Consider the following 26,862-nt stretch of genomic DNA (forward strand, 5'->3'; position numbering starts at 1 on the left):
CTCTCTGGCGCACACACACACACACACACACACGATGCGCAAAACTCCAAAAAACAGTCAATAGCAAATACATAAGCTAATAACAAAACCGTAGCTGATTCAGAAGCGCCAGATTGTCATAGCAAAGTCAGAATTACCTCCTCTCCTAGGTTCACAAAATGGTTGTCCATAAAATGCATTGCTGTTCTGTTGTAAGTAATCTTAAAGATTCCTAAATGCATCTACTTTCGGAAGGCCAAATAAAGTGCTTTTGCTTTCACCTAGAAACACACCGCGTCTCCCTGACGTGGGTGCTTCAACACTAACTGCGGTTACTGAAACCACGCCTTCTTTCTTTGCGTGAACATTTGGGCGCATTATGCAAATATTCCCACATAGTGAGGTAGATATGTGGGGGCGTGTTAGAACGAGCCGTTTTAGGGGGGCGTGGCAGAGTCTTAACTTTGATAAAGAATATCTCTTTGGTTTTGAGACTTTAGTCTTTGCAACTTCAGGGATCTTATCTATGCACAATCAGCTTGTAACACTCCAAAGAGAAAGGAAAACTTGAAATCGCATCATATGACCCCTTTAAATTCAAGCTCAATGTCAACAAGTGCATCAATTAAAATTCTTGTTTTATTTATTTTTTTATTAATTTCAGTTACATAATTATCACAAATTATAATACACATTTAATTGGATCAGATTATATACTTAATTAAAATTGGATTATTTTAATTACTGGTAAATTTGAGTACAAAAACTTTGTATGCATGCCTTTAAGTTGGCGTATACAGACAGACATTTTCATAGCAGTTCTCGCCTTTATAAATCCTGATTTGTTCCTCACTTTTGACATAGGATGAATTCTATTTTCAGCAATATGCTGTGATGCCCAGGTATTGTGACCCTCCATTGATGTATATGGAGAGAGCAGCTACAAGTATGTTAATGAAATATTAATTTCATGCTTCTACTTTGTCACAGACAGTGACACTTATAGCTGTTTATAAATAATGGTCAAACACAGGTCTGTTTGGAGTGAAACGGTACGGCGTCCATGTCAATGGCTACACTCGGGATTCAAGTGGCAACCTTAATATGTGGCTAGCACGACGATCTCTGACCAAACAGACGTATCCAGGAAGACTGGACAACATGGTAATTTATTAATACTAAACTAATTAATCAGCTCATTACAAGAAGTGCCGAACCAAACTTACACCACAGGTTGAGTCAACGGATGTTGAATCATATTGTTACTTCCAACACATAGATCTATGACTCCTTCACACTACACACTCATTTAACTTACCTTCAACACTCTCTGCACTTCAGTACTGGACCTCAAGGATCCCTCTTATTATGTTAGTGCTACATTTGTACTGCTGCCGTTTAATTACACAACTTATTTTATACATACTTAAATAGTTCATTCATGTACATATAGCATTTTAAACACTTGTGTATTGTATTCTGCCTTTGTGTGGGGTTTTGTAAGTCTGTTGCCTATGGAATTTATGTTTGCACTGTTTTTAATTTTTGCACATTGCATTGTTGTTTTTACCTGTGGGAATTTCCCCAAGTAAGACTTTAATTGTACTTACCCTGTACATCAAGTTTGGGTCAGTAGTGTAGAAAATAATTTATATATATATATATATATACAGTGGGTACGGAAAGTATTCAGACCCCCTTAAAATTTTCACTCTTAACACAGAGTAATATTTGCTATAAATTACTACTTTGAACTTCTGGAAGTACACTAGCATTAAGATGACCTCAAAGCTATTTTGATGTAATGGGGTCTTTAAAGGATTTGATTTATCACTCAGGCGGCTGGAGGACTGGCAGCAGGCTGTAGTGTAAGGCATACCATGGTAAAAGAGTGTGAAGAGGAGGCCTGCATCCCTCCAGGCCTGGCAGAGCAAGCGCGTCCTGTGGGAACTGTGAGGTGCTTAAATCCTTTTTTCTTATTTCTATACCACTATTTAAGTTAGGTCATTACAGATCATTTAGAACCTATTACGAAGCACAAAAACAATTGGTAACTGCTGATTTTTTAGATTAAAATGCATGGTACAGTTTTCCCCTATTCAAAACCTTTCCCACATACCAGGGTAGATATAAACTCTCTCAACTCTCCTGCAAGAGAGACTGATTAATACAGCAGAAATGCCAGAAATAGCTTCCAACTGGCAGGTTTCCAGAGAAATATTCTGTGCGCACAAATGAAGATGACCAGAATTCAAGTTTCATACAGGCTTAGAACAAGTCAATGTGATCAAAGACATGAATGCCTGTAACAGGAACCATTTCTGCCTGGAAACTGTTTACTATGTTTAGCTAATTTGAAAGACGTTCTGCAATCTTGAATCTCTTTCATGCCTCCCTCTGTCTCTTTTCTCTGTAGCTACACCTACGAAGATGAGGAAGGAATATTTCCTGAGTGTCAGTTTGTTTTTGATTTAGAGCTGCCTCTCAATTTTCAGCCTCACATTGGAGACGGAGAAGTGCAAGCGTTTTACTACTATCCAATAGAGAAGGTGATTTTAGGTTTGAATGCTATGTAATGTATTTCATATAAAATAAACTGTGACAAGTTTGCTTTGACATAAAATGTATTTTGAACATGAAAATATACTTTGACATGCAAAAAAGTTTTAGCATAGAAAATGGTTACTTTTCTCTCACAGGCAGCTTCCCCCCCCCCCCCCCCCCCCCCACACACTGGAGGTCAGATGTCAGATCACCTGGTAGGATTTGAGATTAGAATTTGATAGCATGTAATTTATGTACTTTTAAATGAAAAGTTTAACATGAGAAAGGCTGTGACTTACCTTTTTCTCTCATTGCAGAGCCCTATTATCACGAATTTGTGGCTGGATTGCACAGATCACTGTAAAAACTGTTAAAGCCTGTGTCAACCTGCAACAGTTTGGTATTTTTGTTATCTACCTCCGCTTTTAACTCCTAACATTGTCAGTATGTGTACTTGTTTACTAAAGACCACATCTAGCTGGTGAAGACATTTTACGGTATTTTACGCAAACATAACCCGGAGAAGAGACAGAATAAAGACCCAAGCAAAGTTACCCTATAAGAATTTATTTTTTCAATACATTTCAGATGAGTCTGTGGAAATCCAAAGATGCACTGGTATACAAAAGATAATTGATGCATCAAAGGCTCTTTTTTTTCTTACAATGAAATGCAGAATCTCTTCTAAGAAATTACTTGCATTTAATAATATGGCATTAAACAGCTCTCTCAAAATCACATTTTGGCTACTTTTGTCCTTTGTTTCTTTTAAAACTTTAAATTCTAAGATACTAGAATTTGTAAAATACGCAAAAATGATATAGTATAAGCCAGTAGAATTTCACAAAAAAAGAAAAAACATACAGTACAGGAGAAAAAGAGGGGAATATTAAACAAAAAAGGGAGAGAAAATGGAGGGAGTTTCTCATTTATACAGTGAGATAAACAAAAAATTATGTTACTGTCACCTTTTATAAAACTTATATATATATTGCCAAAATCGAACAGTGTCTGACAGTCAACATACAAAGCTGTGGTTATGCTTTGAGCTCCACAAAGGCTGATTAACCCAAAGTCTTTCTTTTTTTAATTACAATACATGAGCAAGCACATAAAATCCTCACAAAAAGCTGAATTAGTATGATCATTGCTTAATGCATCTTACTTTGAATTTTATAGGCAAATGGCAAAAAAAAAGTATAAGATATATTTAAATCTTATTGGAATAAAGAATTGTAAGGCTACCACTATTTCAGCTATTTTAAACCAGTGACTAAACCGCCAATTTTGCAACAGGACAGGAGAGCACAGAGGAACCGGTTGTGTTAACCAACAGTGTTAGCATGTTAATGTAGGAAAAAAAGATCATTAAACAGAAAATCGTAGTACGAAGGACATGCATGAATCTTTTACATAAGATGGCACTGGGTTCCTGGGAGGTTTATAAAGGGGTTCATGGGAGTATTACGTTGTGTGGCCAATGTCTTGATCCAAAAAAACAACTCCCTGCTTGACATATCGCATACATGATGTAGGGTACTAACTAATGCCTTTTACACCCTGAATAATGCACTTGGTGCCAAAAAAGGAATCTTTTTAGACCAAGTCGTTTGTTTCTGTTCTTGCTAACAGTGCCGATCTTCTAAGCAGAAGATGTGGTAAAGAATGCATCGCATATAATCCCACCCCAAAAGCAATCAGTGATTGTGAGCCACTGTGAAACCACGTCAATCTTTACCCTACATATAGACTACATATAGACTGTCTGAAGGCTTAAGGTCAACTAATCGTGATTTGAAAGAGGACTGATGGCCATAAAAATGTTTAAGTCCCTTTTTGCCGGTGCAGTTGACCCTACTATCTTCTGTAGTTTCCTTTGGCCTGGATTGAAAATGACCCTCCCTGACCCCCGAGTACATAATTAACACTAGGGGGCGTTTCTTCCCTCTATTTGCTAACTTTTACAGCTCTTTCATTTTCCTTGGCCTAGTTTGGTTACCCCTTTCCCTCCCTCGTTCTTTTCTTTTCTCTCTCTCTCTCGTTCTCTATAGCAAAGCGCAGGGATTCTTCTTGCCACGCTTTTTGGCTTGGAGCGCCGCTCTTGTGGCCATTTCGAACACTTCCCTCACACCATCCTTAGTTTTAGCCGAACACTCAAGGTAGCCGAAGGCATTGATGCGATTAGCCATGTCTCGTCCTTCCTCTGGTTTAACTGGTTCCTGTTCAAGGAAGAAAGCATAGACAGGGCATTAGTACACTACAGCATAACACGGCAATAACAGCAATTTTCCACCAATCAATAACAGAAAAAAAAATTGTTTTTATGTTATTTCCATACATATTTCCATATATTCCAATATAGTGACTGTTTTATAAAAAGGAAAGTGTTAGCTCACACACCTGTTTCATCTTCAGCATCTCCCGTCGAGTGTGATCATCATTCCGTAAATCTTTTTTATTACCCACCAGAATTATTGGAACATTTGGACAGAAATGTTTTACCTCCGGCGTCCATTTTTCTGGGATATTCTCTGTGTGAATAGAGTATGGTTTTCAATACAGTGAGTACAGGAATGTGGTCTTACTGTATAAAACATTTAAAGGCCGAAATTAGGAAATTATCTCACCCAAACTGTCAGGGCTGTCTATGGAAAAGCACATGAGGATGACATCAGTGTCTGGGTAGGACAGGGGCCTCAGCCTGTCGTAGTCCTCTTGTCCAGCTGTATCCCATAGAGCCAGTTCCACCTGCCAACAAAATGATGAAAAATTATATTATCGGCATAATTTGTGTAAAAAGTTATTAAACAAATTCACACCATTTCTAAGCATTTAGCAATACTTGAGCTGCGTGAACACAAGTTTGAGAATATTTGAGAATGATCCAAAGTTCACATGTTCAGTGTCACAAATTAACATAATGAAGAATTCATAAAAATATTATTCACAAAAATGCTTGGATGTTTTATATATAGGTAACTACCATTCAAAAGTTTGGGGTCAGTAAGATTTCTTTCAAGAAATTAATATTTTAATTCAGCAAGAATGCATTAAAATGATCAAAAGCGACAGTAAAGACATTTATCATGTTACAATAGATTTCTATTTTCAAGTAAATGCTGTTCTATTCAACAAAGAATCCTGAAAAAAATGTATCACAGTTTCCACTAACATATTGAGCAGCACAACTGTTTTCAGCTGTGATAATAATAAGAAATGTTGGAGCAGCAGATCAGCATATTAGAATGATTTCTGAAGGATCACGTGACACTGAAGACTGCAGTAATGAAGCTGAAAATTCAGCTTTGCCACCACAGGAATAAATTATAATTATATATTAAAATAGAAATTACAGAAATAAAAAATAGAAAATGTTGTTTTTAAATTGTAAAACTATTTTGCAATATTACTGTTTTTACTGACATTTTTTATCAAATAAATGCAGCCTTGGTGAGCATAAGAGACTTTTTTTCAAAAACATTTAAAAATCTCACAGACCACAAGATTTGGAAAGATTTTAAATATTGCATATTTTAACTATACTTCTATAACGTATTTATATAAAATGTATTTCAATATATTTATATACATATATTATTAATTGTAGTTAATCATCTCACAGATAGACACGTCTTCCAACATCAGCAAAAGACAATCAATCACTCACTGTTGACCCAAAATAAACCCCATTCATTACAAATGAACTCTGCATAAAAATGCAAAAATAATAATAGAGGAAGAACACTATTAAGAAGTTTGTGAACAATCTGAGGAAGTTACTAGTTTCAAAAGTTCAAACTGCTACAGAAGAGACACATGTAAGCTGTAATAGACCAGCGGTGACTCTGGGTTTGATGTTAAGAGACATTCTTACCTGTTTGCCGTCCACCTCGATATCAGCAACATAGTTCTCGAACACTGTGGGTACGTAGACCTCAGGAAACTGGTCTTTACTGAAAACGATGAGTAAACACGTCTTTCCACATGCTCCATCCCCAACGATTACAAGCTTCTTACGAATTGCAGCCATCTGTCACACAAAATGAAAAGATCAGCCAATAATTGCATGAGGCAGGTGGAAATTGTTCCTACACTGGAATTGGCAACCATTTTTATTACATAAATCATATCTTTTTTTTTTTTTTTTTGATAAATAGAGAATTGTTCATGTACATATGCCCTCTCTGTTCTAATTCTACTGTTTCACATGGAAGAGCAATCCTGAGGTGGAAATACTCCAGACATTCTTGAAGAAGAAGAAGAAAGAAAAAAAATCCTAAACCAGGCAGGCATACAACAGTATTATTTACCCATAACTAGCTTTAACGTTATTGTCATGAGTCTGAAGTATCAGTGTTTGAACAGACTTCTAAAGTAACTGAACAAAATAAAATAAAATAACAGGAACCAATTCTATGATACCTTGTAACTGTCTTGATTAAATACAATTGAGAAACATCTCAAATCGTAATCTCTTTAATCTCTTATCTAAAAACGTATGTTTTGTCATAAACCAACAAAATGAAGTGCTTTATTTGCAAGCGTGAGTCTGGAGTGGGCTTACAAGGAACATGTGCACCATTTAAAGCCACCTGTGTTACATATAAGCCCACTATTCTTTATATAAATACTTCACATATTATTCAAATGCATTAAACACTTCCGTTTTGATTCATTAACATTTAATAAAAGAACTACTGATCAGAATGGACAAACATGCATTACAGTTTTAGCACTTGATAGCCTATTCAACAATTATCACTTGCTATCATTTTGTCACCACAATGAAAATAATGTAAGTGGATAAATTAAAAGAGTGTGTTGTGAGAACAATTTGTTCAGTTAATGCTATTTATATGAGTCTCAGTAGGCTTATTAGGAACAATAGGAGCCGATGCTGTGAAATCAACTTGACAAAAAAAGTTATATCTATGAATATACAGTATATCTATACACAAATGGCATGAGCATCTTTTTAACCTGAAGAAGCTTATTAAATATTTATTATGGTTATGTTTAATTTTATTGGTCTACTGGCAATTTTTATGAAATCTGTTTTCAAATATTCAGATCGCATTCATTTATCAACCAGTTTAATCACTGTGGATACTAAGAAAATAGTTTATTTTGAGTGCTTTGAGTTAGAAACAAGCATTAAACAATTTTGATTAATCTACATATTTAATGAAAGAACTACTGATTGAAATGAACAAATATGGATTACAGTTTCAGTATTTACATTTAATTAAATGTTTAATTTTGTTGGTCTACCGGCAATTTTTATGAAATCTGTTTTCAAATATTCAGATCGCATTCATTTATCAACCAGTTTAATCACTGTGGATACTAAGAAAATAGTTTCTTTTGAGTGCTTTGAGTTAGAAACAAGCATTAAACAATTTTGATTAATCTACATATTTAATGAAAGAACCACTGATTGAAATGAACAAATATGGATTACAGTTTCAGTATTTACATTTAATTACATTTAGCAGACACTTTTATCCAAAGCGACTTATAAATGGAAGCAATCAAAATCAACAAAAGAGCAATGATATGCAAGTGCTAAAACAAGCTTCAGTTAGCTTAATGCAGTACACGTAGCAAGTTTTTTTTTTATTATATAATAAATAAAAAGAAAACAGACAGAACAGAAAAAGAATAGAGCAAGCTAGTGTTAGAAGTCAGTATTTGACATTCAGCATCAATCTCCACAATAAAAATAATGCAAGTGAGTAATGTTGATAAATGAAAAGCTTGTGTTGTGAGCACAATTAATTCAGTTAATGCCTTTTCATGAGTCTCAGTGGGATCTTTAGAGATAATAGAGGTCAATGGTGCCGCTCCTTGCAAACCAACTTGACAAAAACATTTTTTTATTTAAATATAATTACAGACAGAGCATGAACATTAATATGACTACAAACATTTAAAAAAAAAAAAAAAAAGTAAAAGAAAAGCACCATTTTAGCCATTGATATATTATAACAATATTTTTCTTGCTCTAATGGCAGCTTACATGCGCTTATGAATTATCCATGCTTTTAAATATCAAATAAATAATAATATAAAGTTGCATTTATTTATTAATCAGTCACTTAAATTACTACTGGATAAGAAAAACAGCTTCTTGATTGGTTTGAGTTAGAAACAAATAATTTATCTCAGACTTTTTCTGTCTTATATTTCAAAATAAAACAAGTGAGCTTACTAGGGTTCGTTTCCCCTGTCTACATTCATATTTCAGACATTTTAAAGGGGTCATATGATGCGATTTCAAGTTTTCCTTTCTCTTTGGAGTGTTACAAGCTCTTGGTGCATAAAGAAGATCTGTAAAGTTGCAAAGACTAAAGTCTCAAAACCAAAGAGATATTCTTTATAAAAGTTAAGAGTCAGCCACGCCCTCCTAAAACGGCTCGTTCTAACACGCCCCCACATATCTACGTCACGATGTGGGAAGATTTGCATAACGCCACCCAAATGTTCACGCAAAGAAAGAAGGTGTAACTTTTATTCTGTAGTTTTGTTGTTGCCGCCGCCGCCATGTTGTAAATGCGCTGTGTGCTTCGTTGTGAAAGCGAAACTACTTTGTTTGGCCTTCCAAAAGAGGACGATATCGCTTCGTCATGCCTAGAACTGATCCGTGCTGATTGCTGAGGAAAAACATCTACTTCGCGCTGTGGATTGCCGGATTGGCTTTCACCGTGGACGAAGCGGAGTCCAGCCCGGGGTCGTCACATGTGGTTGCCGCAGGCATCAACAGTATGGTAAGGGGTGTAACATTTCCGTCACACGCTTGAGGAATTCGGCCAATCACAACGCACTGGATAGCTGGCCAATCAGAGCACACCTCGCTTTTCAGACCGATGAGCTTTGTAAAAATCGATGCGTTTCAGTAAGCCGGGGCATAGAGGAGAAACAATAATGTACAATATGTGGAAAATAAACCTGAAACCGCATAAACACATTTCATTACACCAAATACACAAAATAATGTTCTTTTTAGCAACATCATATGACCCCTTTAATGATCTTGTGGGTCCTTGTGTCATTATAACACTGCAGTATCAACCTCTCTTCAAACACACACACACACACACACACACACACACACACACCACCCCGCTGCTGTCACAACAACACACCGCACCCTGCTCAACTCACTGATCACCGCCGGCAAAACACATACATTTACATTACACATACATTTAGACTCACTGTGAAACGGCTGACTGTAGTCAGGTCAAAATAATGTACAAGTGACCTTTTAGTTTGACAATGAGTCAACTAGACTGAAAGCTTATTGGGGGATAAAATATCAGTTTAAAGGGCTGAGTGTTATATTGCAGAATAAACTAGAGATGGTGATTATAACAGCTGCAAGTCTGCGCCAAACTGGATCAGTCCCCGGTTTACTCCCTATGCTAACTGGGACGCCTCATCTCACGCCCTCATAAGTGTAAAATCAGCACCGTTTGGCTTAGATTCGACTGGATCCACAAATCATTTCTAGTAATAAACCTTCCAGACGTGTTATAGTCGCGATCATCGGACATTAACGCGTTTATGAACTCGTGTTCGGCATCTTGTTGTTCGTCCGTTTCCGTCATCATACACTTAGCCTTTTAGCACTGAGCTAGCCGCATATAAAAGCATATTTTATCTCACTGGAGTGATTTTTAAAAAGGCAAATCTGCGGGAAATTAATAAACATATCGACTGTAAATACCAGAGGTGTTTTTGTGTGAGTATTTACCGTTTTTTTTTTTTGTTACAGATGTCCTCGCTTTCTTTATCTTTTCCTGTACGACCCCAAGGCCCCGCCCCGCAGACGGTGCCACGCCGCTAAGACACGCCCATTCTAGATCGTTTCCACCAATCAGAGGCTGAGACGCTGGAGTGACGTCCAAAAGCAGAAGAACAGCAACATATTATTTGAATGACTTGTTCTTCTAAAATCTCTTTATTTAACTAATAATATAATATATGTCAGAGTCTTAAAACAGTGTAAGAAATGTTTTGGAGAAACTATTGACAGAGTTAAATTGACTTCCTCTATTTGACAATGTTTCCCCATTTTATTTGATATATATATATATAATACTTTTACTTATTTTGTAATTAATACATTTTACTTTTGGATGAGTGTGGGTTTTTTGGTTGTGTATGTTATTTTCCCCCTTTTTATATCTGAAGTTTTATGTAGGTCCGCTTTAATGTTCCACTGACGGTGCACAGTATTTCTGTTTCTTCAATAAAAATATTGAATGACTGATATGTGGCTTCTTCATAAAAACACAATGCATTAAATGTCGTTCTGTTTCTGTTTTAAGACATCATTCACCTTAGTAGTTTCTTGTGAAAATAGTCGTTTTGAGGTTTTACATAACAAAATGCAGATCTAAAGAAAAAAACATTCTCTTTAGATTTTGCATTGTCACAATCCTGTTTAAAACATAATTTTCTTGAAATTATAGCCGAGGTAAGATACGTAACATTTAAAAAAATATTTTAGTTTCTATGCCCACCATTATATTGCACCACAAACCAACAACTTTCAGTTGTTATACAGCATATAAATACTTTGGCCCCGTCTGTTACATGCTGTTAATAGCACAATCATTAAAATAAGAAAGATTACATAAAACGACGTGCTTAAACACTCAGCTTTATTGTTACACCCATATGTTTGCAAACAAAAAGCGAATTCTACAGGTTCACGCTTTTTCAAGTATTAGTTGAAAATACAACAAACCACTATATTATAACATTTTTTTACTATAATATAGTTGAAGGGAGACAAATGTACAATAAAACGAACAGGATAATTATTGACAAAATGTTGTCTACTCCTCTCCAGAGGAGGGGAGAACAATTGTGCTGGGATCGTAAAAATTTTCAGTCATGAGGGGAAGACCCTCAGATTCCCTCTGTTTGATCAACCTTTCAGCTTCCCGACGAGCCCAGTGCCTCATACTGGAGGAGAAAAACAAGACAGAGACAATGGACATTATGATTAAAACAAAAGGCAAACCATTATTACTTTAGATGAAATAAAACAACAGAAAATGCACACACCAATGCATCTAAGCAAACCATTAATTAGTCAATTAATGTAGGTCAAGACAGAAATAGCTTGAAATTACAATGATATACAGGTGCATCTCAATAAATTAGAATGTCGTGGAAAAGTTTATTTATTTCAGTAATTCAGCTCAAATTGTGAAACTCGTGTATTAAATAAATTCAATGCACACAGACTGAAGTAGTTTAAGTCTTTGGTTCTTTTAATTGTGATGATTTTGGCTCACATTTAACAAAAACCCACCAATTCACTCTCTCAACAAATTAGAACACTTCATAACACCAATAAAAAAAAATGTTTAGTGAACTGTTGGCCTTCTGGAAAGTATGTTCATTTACTGTACATGTACTCAATACTTGGTAAGGGCTCCTTTTGCTTTAATTACTGCCTCAATTCGGCGTGGCATGGAGCCTCCACTAGCCTTCACAACTGAGTTATAAATTTCATGGTTCACTCATGATATATAAAAACATATGTATTAAGGGTATTAAACTCTGATTGGTCAATCACTGCACTCTGTGCAAAATGTACAATCATTTCGTTCATGCACTTACCCATGATCTGGTAAATAGTGGATGAAAGTCCCTCCAATAACAATGGCCACAGAAATGCCAAAGAAAAATGCCAACTTCATGTTCCATTCATCCACAAAAGAGTCGTGATGATGGAAGCCATGGAAATCTGGATTCTGAAAAGACAATGATGAACATTTGCCATTTATAAACCTGCATGTAAAAACAAGTCAACAGAAATATTACAGCGCGATCACAGCAGCAGCAACACTATAACAACTTAAAATAATAGAACAGAATACAATAGAATAGAACAGAATAAGTAGAAACTTAGCAGGCACAGCTTTTGCATTATGCAATTCAATGCATATAACAAGGGGGGAAATACAATATAGGATTAGGATCATACAGTGCAATGTAAACATACTTGTCAGAGCACGTCAGACTAGTTTAGACTAAGATTTTAGGCAGCCTAACAGTATTCAGTCCACGTTTGCCAATTACCCACTGTTAATTACTGTATATGCATCATACACATGTTTTTATGGTCCTCTTACCTTCTCAAACGGGCTGACCTCTGCGTGTCCATGGCTGTCCTGAGCAGCGGGAGACACGGGCTGCAGATCAGTCGCCACCGCCGCGCCAGACGCGCTGGATTTCGGCGTCTGTGACACACAGCGGCTCCCGAGCGCCGCGCTCAAACGAACCCGGGACAGGGTGGGCCAGATTCGGCTCAGGCGTGAAGCCATTTTCCCCGATTTCTCCGTACCAGGAGCTGTTTCGAGACAGCCACTGTTCCAGGTTATTTTTTCCGGGTTAAAATGAGGTTCTGTAGGTTCTCTGTGAACCTTATCGCCACCCAGTGTCCCGGGTGTATTATAACGCAGAAACGGTTAGCTGTAGGAACCATTGCTAAACCACAGGTGCCTCTGTTTCGATCTCTTGTGTTTACACAATCTAAACTGGACCTGTAGAATCAGTTTGAAAAATAACAGTGCTTTGTTTGGCAGCGAACTATTGTTGCTATATTCCACATATTTAAGTAGAAGTTATGTGCCATATATATGATTATTTATACCATTACAACCCATGTGTGCAGTATTCAATTCACAATTTTTTTTAATCTCATTTGACATTTATGCCTTATATTATCTGTATAACAACACTACACATACTTTTCATATTATTCATTATAAGATATTCTTATGCAATTCTGTTTTGCTTTTTGTAGATTGATATTCTGTGAGTACCAAAAGTTTCTGTCAAATTTCCTGTGTGTGTAAGCACTCCAATAGGTGCATAACACTCTAAACAGGTTGTGTACTTGATGGAATGTGCACTTGGTGAATAGCTAATACACTATGATTTGGTTAGCATTGGTTTGGTCAATTTATCTGTGAGGTACAGTTGTGTGCCATTCAGTTGTCTTCTTGGGTCTGTTATCTGACTGCAGAAGCAGGAAGTTTTCAAAACCACAGACGCTTCAGCTCTTAAACATGTTCCTCCCTCATGAGAAATCCAGTTTGCATGCGTGAACATCTGCGAATCTCTTTTTCTCACATTTTAAAATATGCATGAACTCATTCTGGTGCTTAAGATTAGACAATCGGAACTTTCTTTTTTTTTAATTCACCACAATAAAACATCTTGAAAAATGCTTAATATTTATTCAGTGTACATTTTAGTCTACATAAGGTTTTGAGTAACTTAGGAGTCAATCAGATATTTAACAACTACAGTACAATACTTTTCAAACAATGTGATGAAGTGTACACAAACATTACTGTTTAACAAGCTATTAACAAACAATGACAACATAAAAAATTATCATTTTTTAACGGCACGAGGTCTTTGCACCTTGTAAAAACAACTTTCCTTCATTCAAATCAGTCTTAACATTGAGAAAGAGACAATTTCTTTTTCTTCTGAGGTCGTTAAGGTATTTCCATGTCTCCATTTGTAGACAAACGCTTGTCAGATACACACCCTCCTATGCTTTCCATGTTTTCTTTGCTTTCCTCATCCTGCTCATCTGATTTCTGCTTCAAACGTAGTCCTGGATCCTTCTGTGAAGGGATGCGAAAGCTGGAAAAAGATCCGCCTCCTGAGGACCGTTTTTCTAGATAATGACAAACGCAAAGTGAGAAAATACAGGGAAGTTAGAGGGAGTTTTTTTGATTGTGAAATCAACAAAGCAAGGGTGAATTATCTTAAAGGGGTCATATGATGCGATTTAAATTTTTCCTTTCTCTTTGGAGTGTTACAAGCTCTTGGTGCATAAAGAAGATCTGTAAAGTTGCAAAGACTAAAGTCTCAAATCCAAAGAGATATTCTTTATAAAAGTTAAGAGTCAGCCACGCCTACTTAAAACGGCTCGTTCTAACACGCCCCCACATATCTACCTCACTATGTGGGAAGATTTGCATAACGCCGCCCAAATGTTCACGCAAAGAAAGAAGGTGTAACTTTTATTCTCGCTGTAGTATTGTTGCCGCTGCTGCCATGCCGTGGAGACACTGTGTGCTTTGTTGTGAAAGCCGAAACTACTTTGTTTGGTCTTCCAAAAGAGGACGATATCCGCTTCGTCATGCCTGGAGCTGATCTGTGCTGGTCGCTGAGGGAATACATCAACTTAGTGCTGTGGATCACCGGATCGGCTTTCACCGTGGACGAAGCCCGGGGCGTCACATGTGGTCGCAGCTCCTTCGTCGAATCCACCGTTCTCGACCCCGTCGCCTTTGCTCACTCTAGCCCGGCCTCAGCTCACACTAAGCCGCGGTCATATGACCCCTTTAAAGCAGCTGTCTTAAGGGAATGAGGTTATCTGTATTCTTTTCTCTGAAACCGCAGTGAAAACGAGTTGTGCAGACCTAGATTGCATGCCACTCACAGCCTTTGCATTACCCTCCTACTCAACATATGCTGAAATGTCAAGTTAAAACAAAGATCTTGGTTCTATATATAACATTTTAGATTAATCTTCTCTTTATCAGCCAAATTCAAACCATGAAGCATAAAAGCTGATGAGCTGATGTCATAGTCATGTTAAAGATAAACAGTGTGAACTGGATTGTGTTTTGAAACATAGTAAATGAGTTAATATGCAAACCTCCTGGTCCAATAGGATGCATTAATCTGTTCATCTGAACGTTCCAGTGTTTAACATTGGTGCTGGCCTGACGCAGCTTCCTTTGAGCAGCCTGTCAGAATACAACAATACAGATTTAATCAGTTCTCAATCAATCAAACAATCAATCAATCAATCTGTAAACTAGTTTAGTTGATTTGACTGTTTAATGTTTTTTTTCTAACAAATCTCTCATGCTCACTAAAATACGGTAAAAAAAAAAAATTTATAGTGTGAAATATTACAATTTACTCATGAATTTATTCCTTTTATGGCCAAGCTGAATTTTAAAATTCTAATATTTGGTGCCCAAGAAACATTTCTTATTAGAAGTGTTGACAACAATTGTGCTGCTTTATATTTTGTAGAAATAGTGATTTTGTTCAGGATTCTTTGATGAATATGAAGTATTTATTTATAAAAAATGTCTTTACGGTCACATTTGATACATTTTATGCATCCTTGCTGAATAGAAGTATTAATTTCTTTAAAAAAATTAATAAAATGGGTCATGTAGGTCTTGCATTATAAATGACAACAAAATCCTGACCAAAACATTCAAACTAATATATAAATCTGAGCTAATCCCTCTGTGCCCTTTGTTAGATCAAAACACCGTAGAAAAGCTCACCACCACATCCTGGTCCACTCGGTGCCGATTGGCCCTGACCTCCTCCAGCTGCCTCTGTGCCTCATCCAGAGATCGAGACTTGCTTTCCATTTCCTGTTTGAGCTCTTGTTTCTCCCGCTGGGCACGCTGGATATATTCCTCCTGCTCCTCACGGAGAGACATAAGGGCCTTCATCTTCTCCTCTTCCTCAGCCAGTAGCCTGTAACAATGAGGCAGTGAGCGATCAAGCACAACGCAGGTTAAAATAGCACTGTGCGTTCAAATAATGCTTGTTTTATTAGCATAATAATTTGAGTAAAATGTTTATTTGAAAATGAACAGCAATCTTTAAGAATGATCCAGAGAGCATTTTGTGCTTCACTGGATGGAAGAACATCTGATGTGCCACAAATTTGCTGACCTAGAATGACCTAGAAACCAGAATCTTAAAAATGTATCATTCATTTTGCATGAGTCAAATCCTTTCTTTGTCTAAAATCTAAAATTCCTAACACTTTACGTTCAGTGTGGTCTCAGATTCAATGTGCACTCAACTGTATATTAATATTTAAACTGTTTTATTGTTTACAATGGCATTTTGCATGCATGTGTTGTATAGTAAATAGATTTGTAACAGAAGTAGAGTCGTATTTTATTTACTGAACTAGAAACAGGATTTATTTGTATATACTTATTATTTTGTATATATTAATTTCTCTGGACAAACATATTTATGTTCAAAGAGCCTCTTCTGTCCATTACTTCCTCTGGTAACTTCCTCTTGATGAATTCCTGCATAGCCTCATGCAATTTTACAGGGGAGAGCTTTTAAAACATTATATTTCCTCCATGAATAGTACTAATGAGTATTAGCACCTTGTTTTGTGTAACACAACGCTTGACTGATTACACAGACACTATTGGAAGATAACATCACTGAATCATCAATGAACTGACTTTAGCTGAAAAATGACTCCGTTATCGTTTTCTTGCATCATTGACAAACTATTTTCCTGTTTAACACTGTAAAGCTGCTTTGACATAACCAGTATTGTATAAAGCGCTATACAAATAAAGGTGATTTGACAACCCAGCACATTTCATAGAAAACGCAAAGAGGGAACCAAACAGTCTGCAGATGTGTTTGTGTGTAAAACTGAGCATGGGTGTGCTGCTCAACAGTGTTTGTGTGCTGCTGCTCACCGAGCCTGTGCATAGCGGAAGGCCTCTTCGTCCTGCCTGGCTTTGATTTCCTGTTGTAACGCCTCCTCTAGCCGCTGCTGCATGGCCTCCAGTTCTTTAATTCGTTTTCTCTGTCTCTCAGCCTCGGCCTCTTTCAGTGCCATCTCAGCCTGCATGCTCGCCCGCGCCTGCACACATCCAAACAGTGGTCAGATATACCGCTCATTGACTTATCTTTATCCATCTATTAGAAGTGAGTTCAGAATCATTTTAAATTCCAATTTAGTTTCTGAATTTGAACTGAATTCAAACTGAGGTAGCAAACAGTCTGCAAAATTGCATTTTGTAAATTAAATGTAAGAAAGCAGAAATAAGATTAACTAAAATTCAAAGAAATGTATTTTTAATTGTAAATTGTAAAAATTTTTTTGAAAAGTTTGTCATAAATTGTGAATGATGATATGACAAAACCTTGTTTGAAAGTTTTGAAAAAGTTAAAATTTTGATTGATAGATAAACAAACCATAGATAGATAGATAGATAGATCACCTCTTCCGCCTCTTTGAGCTGGATCTCCAGAGCCTGCTGGAGTTGTTCGTGTTGCTGTCGTCTTCGGAGTTCGTCCTGCTCCAGCAGTGTCTGCGCCTGCCTCTGCGCTTCCTTCAGCAGCTCCAGTTCTGCCATCTTCCGCTCACGCTCCTCCTGCAGGGCCCGTAAGCGCTGAAGCTCCTGCTCCTTCGCCTCCCTCCTCTTCTCTCTCTGTTCCCGCTGCTCACGCCGTTTCAGCTTTAGGTCCTTATGAAGAGAAGTTTTACCCTCCACATGCAGCCGGATGGCTGTTTGGATAGCTGGTGGAAAAAAAGGAATACTATAAAAGGCAAAATTGTGCACTTTTGGAAAATAAAATTGATTGGTGTCAAAGTGTTCTAAGATGTTTTAGCATTTTGCTATGCAGCTGCTTTAGTGTTGTGGTTTCTAGGTGATTGCTTACTGGCCCAAGTAAATAAAAAAGTCCACCTTCAGGTCTCTCTGATAATTTAGTCTTAAGTTTATGGGATTTTTTCACCTGTTTTATCACCCACCAGGTGTAAGTCACCTAGGTAAGTTCAAAAGTTCCCCTGTGCAGTTTCATTTTAGTAAGTGTCACGAAACACCCAGTGAGTAAAAAGTCAACCTCCGAAATGTCACAGGTTTCCACTAACAAAGGCGCTTCCAAACCACAGTGACAGTGACGCATTTAAAAAAAAAAAAATACATTTAAAGGTTACATAACAACAATGGCCAACTGTAAAATGTAAAGAAATGTGGCCTGATGAACAAGGTGTCTCTTGAAGAAAGGGAAACTAGACAGGGAAATAAACATCTTCAAACTCTCCTTACAATTTACACAGCCACATTTGAGGTGAAAAACAGAATACCTGAGGAATTATCAAAAAGCCAAATCTATAGCATGCAGACCTGTAGTCCACTCCTGCCTCTGTTTGGTGTCAGACGCGCTGAGTTCATAGGTCTTGGGGAGCGTTTTCAGACAGAACATACACCTCTTCCCATCTCTGTCAGGAAGTACCTTATGTATAGAGCAGAGAAACATTTCACACATGGCTCTGTTCATCACAGAAGTAGATGTTTGTGGGGAGAGCGTGGGGAAACATAACCTACTGGCCATGTCAATAACCAAATAAAAATGCTGACAAGTTCCTGTGTCTCATATGCATTCATGAGGTGGCACTGATACTAAGCTACTATAGAATTATACCAGCTTTACTTCTAATAACAACATGCAAACCACAGACACTTGTACCCTACCTCTACACAGCAGTTTCCATCTAGCTGGATGTTGCCTTTGCGGTCTTTGCGGTCCTCGCTAGTGAAGTAGATTAAAGTGCTGGGTCTCAGGGTGAACCACCGCTCAGTCCAGTTTCTCCTCAACTGACCTTTCTTCCACAGATATCCCTGGTGTCAAGAAGCAAGGATTTTTTTTTTTTTTATAAATAAATCAAATATACTCTCAGAAACATAATTGCACAGAGTATTTACTGAAAGTTGCTGGTATCTCAATATATACACAATGAATCATATTATTTAAAGGACAAATGGCCCAGTTTCCTGAGATTGACACTACACAATAACAGATATGATTATTAAAGCCAATACCTCTTTCAACACATCACCCACTATTTCCCGGTACACCTCCTCTATTGCCATACTGATGGTTTCTTTGGCAATGCCCCTTGTTAGTTTACCAGAATTCATCATCTCCAGAAAGGCCCACACAGTGAAGCCGTTCTGCTGAACAGAATCTTGGGAAATGAAGTCTTCCAGTTCCACACAGTTCAGCTCAACACTCATGGCCATGCAAAACTTCTTCAGTAAATATTCAACCTGTGGAAAAAAGCAATATTAGTCTCATGTGAGATTGTGTGAAGATAAGAGCAGCCATTTGATGCTGCTGCTGCTGTGCATTTACCAACCAACTTCAAAATATCGTGTTCAAGCAGCGCTTGCTTATTTTAACACTGCAACGAATATAATTGCTTTATAGCTATGAAGATTTTACAGCACCAAGATTTGTGTTTTTAACCCATTCTTTCTTTCTTCTCTTCTGTGAAACTGTCACATGTTACATTTTACCAACAGTTGCAAAACGGGGCACAGGAAATCAACCAAGCTGCAAGACAAGAAACAGCACAGGGGCATTGAAAAAACAGACACATTCAGCAAAGACACATAAAAGAGAGAAAAAAAGACAACATTATTTTAACCATGTAAATACAGTTGCCAAAAATGATATGCAAAAGATTTACAATACTGTAAACAGTTTGTAAAGGCTTGACTGTACTATTTTATAGGTCAGATCAGCTCTGACATCTTCCCAGTGACAGCTACATCACCCTTGTTTCCTGACCAAAGCTATTTAAAGATAGCAAACAACTGCTAGTATGAAGGATGTATGCACGTATGCAAGCGTTGTGCCATTCACAACTAAAAGCAAACAGGGTACTGATGAAAATGACATAGGCCACTAGCAGATTTGGCCCTATGATTATGTCAGAAACTGAAAAACCTGCAGGGCTTTTGATGATAAACAGTTTCGGTTGAAGATGGAAAACAGAAATAAGCAAAGAGCATATAGCCAATGGCGGTCCTGTGGTAAGCAGCAGGTTTACGGGTGTCCGATGTGATTTACACTCACATTCTCAGCATTGTGATAGAGACAGGAGACAGAAAAAAGGTACAAAGCATATTCTAGTTTTAATAGGAGTAATATAAAGGCCCTTAAAGTATTTTTAAGCGTATTTATGAGTCACACTTAAAATGCATGAATGTCAATGCATTAAACAAAATTTGAAACTAACTTTTAACCAACTGGTCTCTTTTAAGTAGATGTATGAAGCCAGTTCTCCTCAGAGAACAAATAAGACTTGGTTTGAAATTTGATTAAATAAAATGTATTTATATAAGTGTGGCTTAAATATATAATTATACTATTTAAATCCTTCCAGATTAGGAAAGTTCTAGTACTCATAGCAAAACTGTGCACTGATGGGATTAAGGCTTCTAAAAATGGATCTAAATAACAAATAATGCATGAATCTCACCTCATCAGGGATCATGACCAGAGGATATCTGTCCTCTGAGAGAAATATGAACAGGCACCAGAGCCGGAAGGCGTCTTTTCCAGGTAAAACACTTTTTCCCTCTGGTCGATAGTTCTTCTTGGCAGTAAGAGTCCAGCAGAGCTCATCCACATTTTCTTTGACAAACGTACCTTCCACCACCTTACAGAGAGGAGACAAACACTTGGTCGGAAACTAACTACATTATCAAGAAATGCAAGAATGTTAATGATAAATGTTTGAACAAAATGTTAATGTTGATAAGAACAATGCTTTTTTCCTTATTAAAACAGAAGGAAACGAATAGTACTTGTGAAAAATAGGTTTAAAATGATATACACTCAGTTATGTCAGGATGAGATATACATGCACAAAAAACACATCGTCTTACACAGGATGATAAGACTAAATGCATACTAAGGTGTAAGAGAATGTAGCGAGGCTGTGTACCTTGTCCAGGATATATTTGTTGAGGTAGGGCATGTATCCCTGGCTGGACACTGGACCGTCGTCATCATCTCTGAAGTGTTCCTCGAGAGCCGCTGGGTCGTGTGGGATACACAGAACTGTGTAAAGATTATGAGACAACACCTGCAGAGCAATAGCACAGATCTTAAACGACATCATATGCCAATGCTCATATATATGGGATACACACAAACTGTTACATGGGAATTTATTGATTCCGTTAGTATTCCATTAAGGAATTGTTCACCCAAAAAATGAAAATTTGCAGAAAATTTACTCACCCTCAGCCCATCCAAGATATAGATGAGTTTCTTTCTTCATCTGAACATATTTGGAGAAATTTAGCATTATATAATTTGCTCACCAACGGATCCTCTGCAGTGAATGGGTGCCGTCAGAATGAGAGTCCAAACAGCTCATAAAAACCATCACAATAATCCACAAGTAATTCACACAACTCCAGTCCATCAATTCGTGTATTGAGAAGTGAAAAGTTGCATGTTTGTAAGAAACAAACCTATCATTAAGGCGTTTAACTTTAAACTGTCGCTTCTGGCCAAAATACGAGTCCATGATCCATAATAACGCTTCCTCCAGTGAAAAAGTCCTGACATCAAAATCCACGGACATATTTGTTTAGAACGGTTTTGGTCCGTCTTTGCTTGTAAACAGAGCTTGGTCTGTGCATATTTATCTCGATTGAGACGTGACAACTTTTTCACTAGAGTAAACAATATTATGGATAAAGGCCTATTTTAGCTGCATTTTAGCTGGGAGCAATGCTTTGAAGTTAAAAACTTCTTACTAATGAATATGTTTCTCGAGTCCATGATCCATAATAACGCTTCCTCCAGTGAAAAAGTCCTGACATCAAAATCCACGGACATATTTGTTTAGAACGGTTTTGGTCTGTCTTTGCTTGTAAACAGAGCTTGGTCTGTGCATATTTATCTCGATTGAGACGTGACAACTTTTTCACTAGAGTAAACAATATTATGGATAAAGGACTATTTTAGCTGCATTTTAGCTGGGAGCAATGCTTTGAAGTTAAAAACTTCTTACTAATGAATATGTTTCTTACAAGCACACAGTTATTTTCACTACAAAAGACAATAATTGATGGACTGGAGTCATGTGGATTACTTATGGATTAAGATATTTTTAACAGCTATTTGGACTCTCATTCTGACGGCACCCATTCACTGCAGAAGATCCATTAGTAAGCGAGTGATGTAATACTACATTTCTCCAAATCTGTTCTGATGAAGAAAAACTAATCTTGGATGGCCTGAGTTTGAGTACATTTTCAGCAAATTTTCATTTTTTTCCCCATTTTGCGGTTCAGAATATGCTTGAAATGAGATTTTCAAAAGCATAAATATTTCATGCATCATTACAACCAGGGTTTGAAATTAACACCCGCCAAATGCGGGTAAAAATCAGCGGTGGCGGGTAACGCTGTCAAATCACTAGCCAATTTGGCAGGTTACTTTTCGTAAGTTATGTTCACTCAATTTCTTGGGGAAGTTGCATGCAAGCCAAATCTGCGCAAATACTGAATTCATGAGACATCATGACATTATCGAGTATATTGCAAAAACCAAAGAAAACACACCTACAGAGACACGCATACACAACGAGACAAAGTCTGGTTAGAGTAGACCAACACACAGGCTTTAGTGCGCGTGCGCATTTAGAGTGCGTTCTTTCACTGCATGATTCAGTCTATTAATATGCATTAAGAATGATCACATAATTCAAGGGGGCAGAAAATGTATATATTATATCCATTCATATAGTTAACCAATTTCACACGAAGAGTGCCATTTTTTCTTTAAAAAATCAGCATGGTTACAAATGTGATATTTATTTTATACAACAGTTCAATAAACAATAAGTTAATATCAAGAGACTTATGTTTTAGACAACATATTGGCTGTTTTTGCGCTATTTTACCAACAAAAAACATTCCAAACACAGCCACAGTACTGTTTTGCATCTCTGAGCAACATGACGTTGTTTTGTTCCTGAATGAATCAACCGTTTAAATGATTCTGTTCAATCACAATGACTCACTTAACAGTGACTTGTTGCCACCTACTGGCGGTTTTAATTTCACATTTAAAGTATCTTTTCATTTTTTAAATAATTTCAAATATCAGTATTCAACATTTCATGTTTAAAATATCAAAACATTATTTATGCATTTGTAACTACAGGTTAAAGCATTCCATGTCCCTCTGAGCTGCACTAACGTGTAAATGCATCTAAATGCCTCTTCATATGTAACTTCTGCAAAGATGAATTTTATTGATACTGATTTCATTTGTTTAGTAACAGCCTAAATGTATTATTATTATAATCGACTGATTAAATGTAAGAATTTGACTCAAAAGAAAAAATATGGCTTTATAAAAGGTAAAAATGCCCATGAAAGGTAAAAATTTATTTAAACTTATTGGAAAATAATAATTTCTATCACTGCTGTGAACTGACCACACAGAATATGAAGAATATCAAAAACTTTAGGAGTCAGCTGTCCACGATAGTCCTTAAGATATCAGCACAATAACACACTCAGCAAAATATCGTCTAATTATCTTTATCGATAAAAACCCAGAACATATTGAGATATACAACCCTAGTACTGACACAATATGATTTGCAACGGTCACTTTGTCACATCCAGTGTAGACAGCCTCAAACTGTTGGTTTATTTCTGTCTTTTTTTGGGGGGGGGCTAGTAAAACTTATGAATGGCCGGTAACTTAATTTAGTAGTCAAATTGGCTGGTGAGTGAAAAAGTTAGGTCTGCTCTATTTATACAATGTTACACTCAGCAAAATATCGTCTAATTATCTTTATCGATAAAAACCCAGAACATATTGAGATATACAACCCTAGTACTGACACAATATGATTTGCAACGGTCACTTTGTCACATCCAGTGTAGACAGCCTCAAACTGTTGGTTTATTTCTGTCTTTTTTTTGGGGGGGGCTAGTAAAACTTATGAATGGCCGGTAACTTAATTTAGTAGCCAAATTGGCTGGTGAGTGAAAAAGTTAGGTCTGCTCTATTTATACACATTAATTTCAGCATTCTCTGCTCACATAGAGGTTTGAGTTAACCCACAATAATGGGATCAAAAGTCATATTTACTTAAAAATATTTAAAAGCATTAATTAGAACAACTAGAGCCAATAACACCAGACAAGATTTTGAAACAAATAATTTGCAGATAGACTCACACAACAGTAACAGCAGAGCTACATTGCATTACTTCTCTAACTTTGCTCAGGAACTTCTCTAAATGTTTCTTTGAAAACGACAGAGCTGACAGTGTGGACTAGAGATGAGTAGATTGAACCATGATGTTACAAAGTACAAAGAGTGTGATCTCACAACACACATCCGGTGACCACTGTTCTCAAAGCTGAAGATTCAAAGTTGAACAGTTTGAGCCCATTTACAGCTTCAGACCCCAAAAGCTCCAGAGACAGAGATGCCCCGTTACAGCTGGACAGCTTGAGATATGGACTGAACTAAACCTCATCATGGGACTGAATTTAAGCAACAATCTGTACATATTAACACAAATGAGCCTGAACAAACAGAACAAGGTCTATTGTAATATAATGTGCTTTATGAATAAACAATTCTGCAAAAAAAAAAAAAAGAAAAAGAAAACCGAGACTGCAACTCAGAGTATAAGTTCAGACATAACTTAATCTTTTTATATGCAGGGAAAAAAGAAAGAAAGAAAATGAGAATTCCCATTAAAAATAATGTGAGTCTATGAGTGAACAGGTTTCTTCAGTCTTATAAATGGGCAATGGTAAAAGAAAACCTGTGACCCAGATATTCAGTAAGTTCACTATAGACCATGTGGCATAATTTGCTCACACAGGAAGCACTTCACAAGCAGTTAAAGTAAGTGCATGAGATCTTTTAATCATAACATAAGGAAAAAAATAAATAACTCATGTAATGAGTTGAGCACTGATCCTTCTTTCTGTTCTTTACATCAAGGAATATGTTAAAGCATTTTAAGACCTTGAGAATTCAGAGCCATACGGTACCCCAATTTTCAGCCTCCAACATCCAAAAGTTTTATCAGTGCATTAATGGATTTGCAGCTCACCTTGAGTTGAGACTTGGACACCTTTCCACTCTTCTCCACATCTAGAGCAGTGAAAGCGTACCAAATGGACTTGAGCAGTTCTGAGCGCAAGTCCATGACTGCAGCAATTTTACTCTCCGTTTTTCCTTTTTTCACTGCCTTCTCTTGCTCAGTCGTTCAAGGCCACCCACACCCACAGCAAATGTGTGCATCCTCCAACAGGCAAATAACACCCCCTGCTGGGCCAACTCAATCAAAAAGGAATAAAGTTCATCAAACATTTTGATTTGAACTCAAAATAGAAGGCATCAAAACAAAGAACGGGTATATCAAAGTACATTTTGAGATCAATGAAGTGTTTTCTCATACTCTTGCTTGGGCCAAGCCATTTTAAACTTGCTTGAGATTTTAGAACAAACAAAAGTGATCCATAAGAGTCAAATCAGCCCTTGTCTGGGTCTATTTATAAGCTATGAAAGAGGAAGCATCCATTCGGCCCTGTGAAGACAAGTAAATAACACATAATAGAAAAGAAAAAAAAAATAATTAACAAGTTGCAAAAGCCATTTTGCAACTTCTGAGCTCTCAGTCTGAACATCTGTGTAAGCAAGTAAATAACATTATATAATATAATATATATAAAAAAACTTTCTGGTTGAATATCATGAACCCAGTGAAGATATTTCTGCCCAAAACCAACAGAAAAAAAATCAGACATTGTAAACCATAGATAAAATGAAGCTTATTGAGGACCATTAAAATACATCAAACATTTTGATTTGAACTCAAAATAGAAGGCATCAAAACAAAGAACGGGTATATCAAAGTACATTTTGAGATCAATGAAGTGTTTTCTCATACTCTTGCTTGGGCCAAGTCATTTTAAACTTGCTTGAGATTTTAGAACAAACAAAAGTGATCCATAAGAGTCAAATCAGCCCTTGTCTGGGTCTATTTATAAGCTATGAAAGAGGAAGCATCCATTCGGCCCTGTGAAGACAAGTAAATAACACATAATAGAAAAGAAAAAAAAAAAAATTAACAAGTTGCAAAAGCCATTTTGCAACTTCTGAGCTCTCAGTCTGAACATCTGTGTAAGCAAGTAAATAACATTATATAATATAATATATATAAAAAAACTTTCTGGTTGAATATCATGAAACCAGTGAAGATATTTCTGCCCAAAATCAACAGAAAAAAAATCAGACATTGTAAACCATAGATAAAATGAAGCTTATTGAGGACCATTAAAATATATTGCATTTTGACATTTTCATGAGAGTTTAACACGTTACCACACCTTTACCAAAAAAAAAAAAAAAAACCCATGCTAGTATTTGTTGTACTGGATTACATTTATGAAGGTTTCAATAAAAATAAAAAAAGTGTATTTAAAGTAAATGTAAAAAGACTCTTAAGGAAATGTGCTTAAATGTCATGAAAAATAGATGTCAAGGTGGGGTAAAAAAATACCCAGATACTTTGTTCAACTTTCTTTGAATGACATTTCACAGAAAATCATCTGTCTGTCCAAACGTGTATTTAAAAAAAGCTGGTTTTCCCACCATGGTATCCACAGATAGATTAATATTAAATAGTGACATCAAATAAATCAT

General features: G+C 36.6%; 4 protein-coding genes across 4 annotated transcripts; 1 reads left to right on the forward strand and 3 right to left on the reverse strand.

Moving 5' to 3' along the window:
• Positions 1–681: 681 nt before the first annotated feature.
• On the forward strand, positions 682–2,658 carry LOC107603148 (nudix hydrolase 20, chloroplastic-like). Its single transcript, XM_016295864.1, has 4 exons — positions 682–925; positions 1,013–1,143; positions 1,818–1,936; positions 2,396–2,658. The coding sequence occupies exons 1-4, from the start codon at positions 874–876 to the stop codon at positions 2,553–2,555; spliced, it is 462 nt and encodes a 153-aa protein (XP_016151350.1). The 5' UTR covers positions 682–873; the 3' UTR covers positions 2,556–2,658.
• A 415-nt stretch (positions 2,659–3,073) lies between these two features.
• Positions 3,074–10,378, reverse strand: LOC107603137 (rho-related GTP-binding protein RhoA-A). Its single transcript, XM_016295854.1, has 5 exons — positions 10,280–10,378; positions 6,398–6,553; positions 5,151–5,271; positions 4,924–5,054; positions 3,074–4,742 (listed from the first exon to the last, which is right to left on the reverse strand). The coding sequence occupies exons 2-5, from the start codon at positions 6,551–6,553 to the stop codon at positions 4,569–4,571; spliced, it is 582 nt and encodes a 193-aa protein (XP_016151340.1). The 5' UTR covers positions 10,280–10,378; the 3' UTR covers positions 3,074–4,568.
• A 794-nt stretch (positions 10,379–11,172) lies between these two features.
• LOC107550213 (NADH dehydrogenase [ubiquinone] 1 beta subcomplex subunit 11, mitochondrial-like) lies at positions 11,173–12,946 on the reverse strand. Its single transcript, XM_016231458.1, has 3 exons — positions 12,678–12,946; positions 12,163–12,296; positions 11,173–11,499 (listed from the first exon to the last, which is right to left on the reverse strand). The coding sequence occupies exons 1-3, from the start codon at positions 12,867–12,869 to the stop codon at positions 11,370–11,372; spliced, it is 456 nt and encodes a 151-aa protein (XP_016086944.1). The 5' UTR covers positions 12,870–12,946; the 3' UTR covers positions 11,173–11,369.
• An 897-nt stretch (positions 12,947–13,843) lies between these two features.
• Positions 13,844–25,394, reverse strand: LOC107550223 (differentially expressed in FDCP 6 homolog). The gene is made up of 11 exons (XM_016231467.1): positions 25,268–25,394; positions 21,107–21,247; positions 20,639–20,818; positions 19,194–19,421; positions 18,846–18,992; positions 18,498–18,606; positions 17,589–17,887; positions 17,061–17,227; positions 15,879–16,077; positions 15,230–15,320; positions 13,844–14,239 (listed from the first exon to the last, which is right to left on the reverse strand). Exons 1-11 carry the CDS (start codon positions 25,361–25,363, stop codon positions 14,055–14,057), a joined length of 1,842 nt encoding a protein of 613 aa, XP_016086953.1. The 5' UTR covers positions 25,364–25,394; the 3' UTR covers positions 13,844–14,054.
• Between the last annotated feature and the right edge of the window lie 1,468 nt (positions 25,395–26,862).

Source organism: Sinocyclocheilus grahami, unplaced genomic scaffold (genome assembly GCF_001515645.1).
Source record: "Sinocyclocheilus grahami isolate Dianchi unplaced genomic scaffold, SAMN03320097.WGS_v1.1 scaffold16.1, whole genome shotgun sequence".
Lineage (NCBI taxonomy): Eukaryota > Metazoa > Chordata > Actinopteri > Cypriniformes > Cyprinidae > Sinocyclocheilus > Sinocyclocheilus grahami.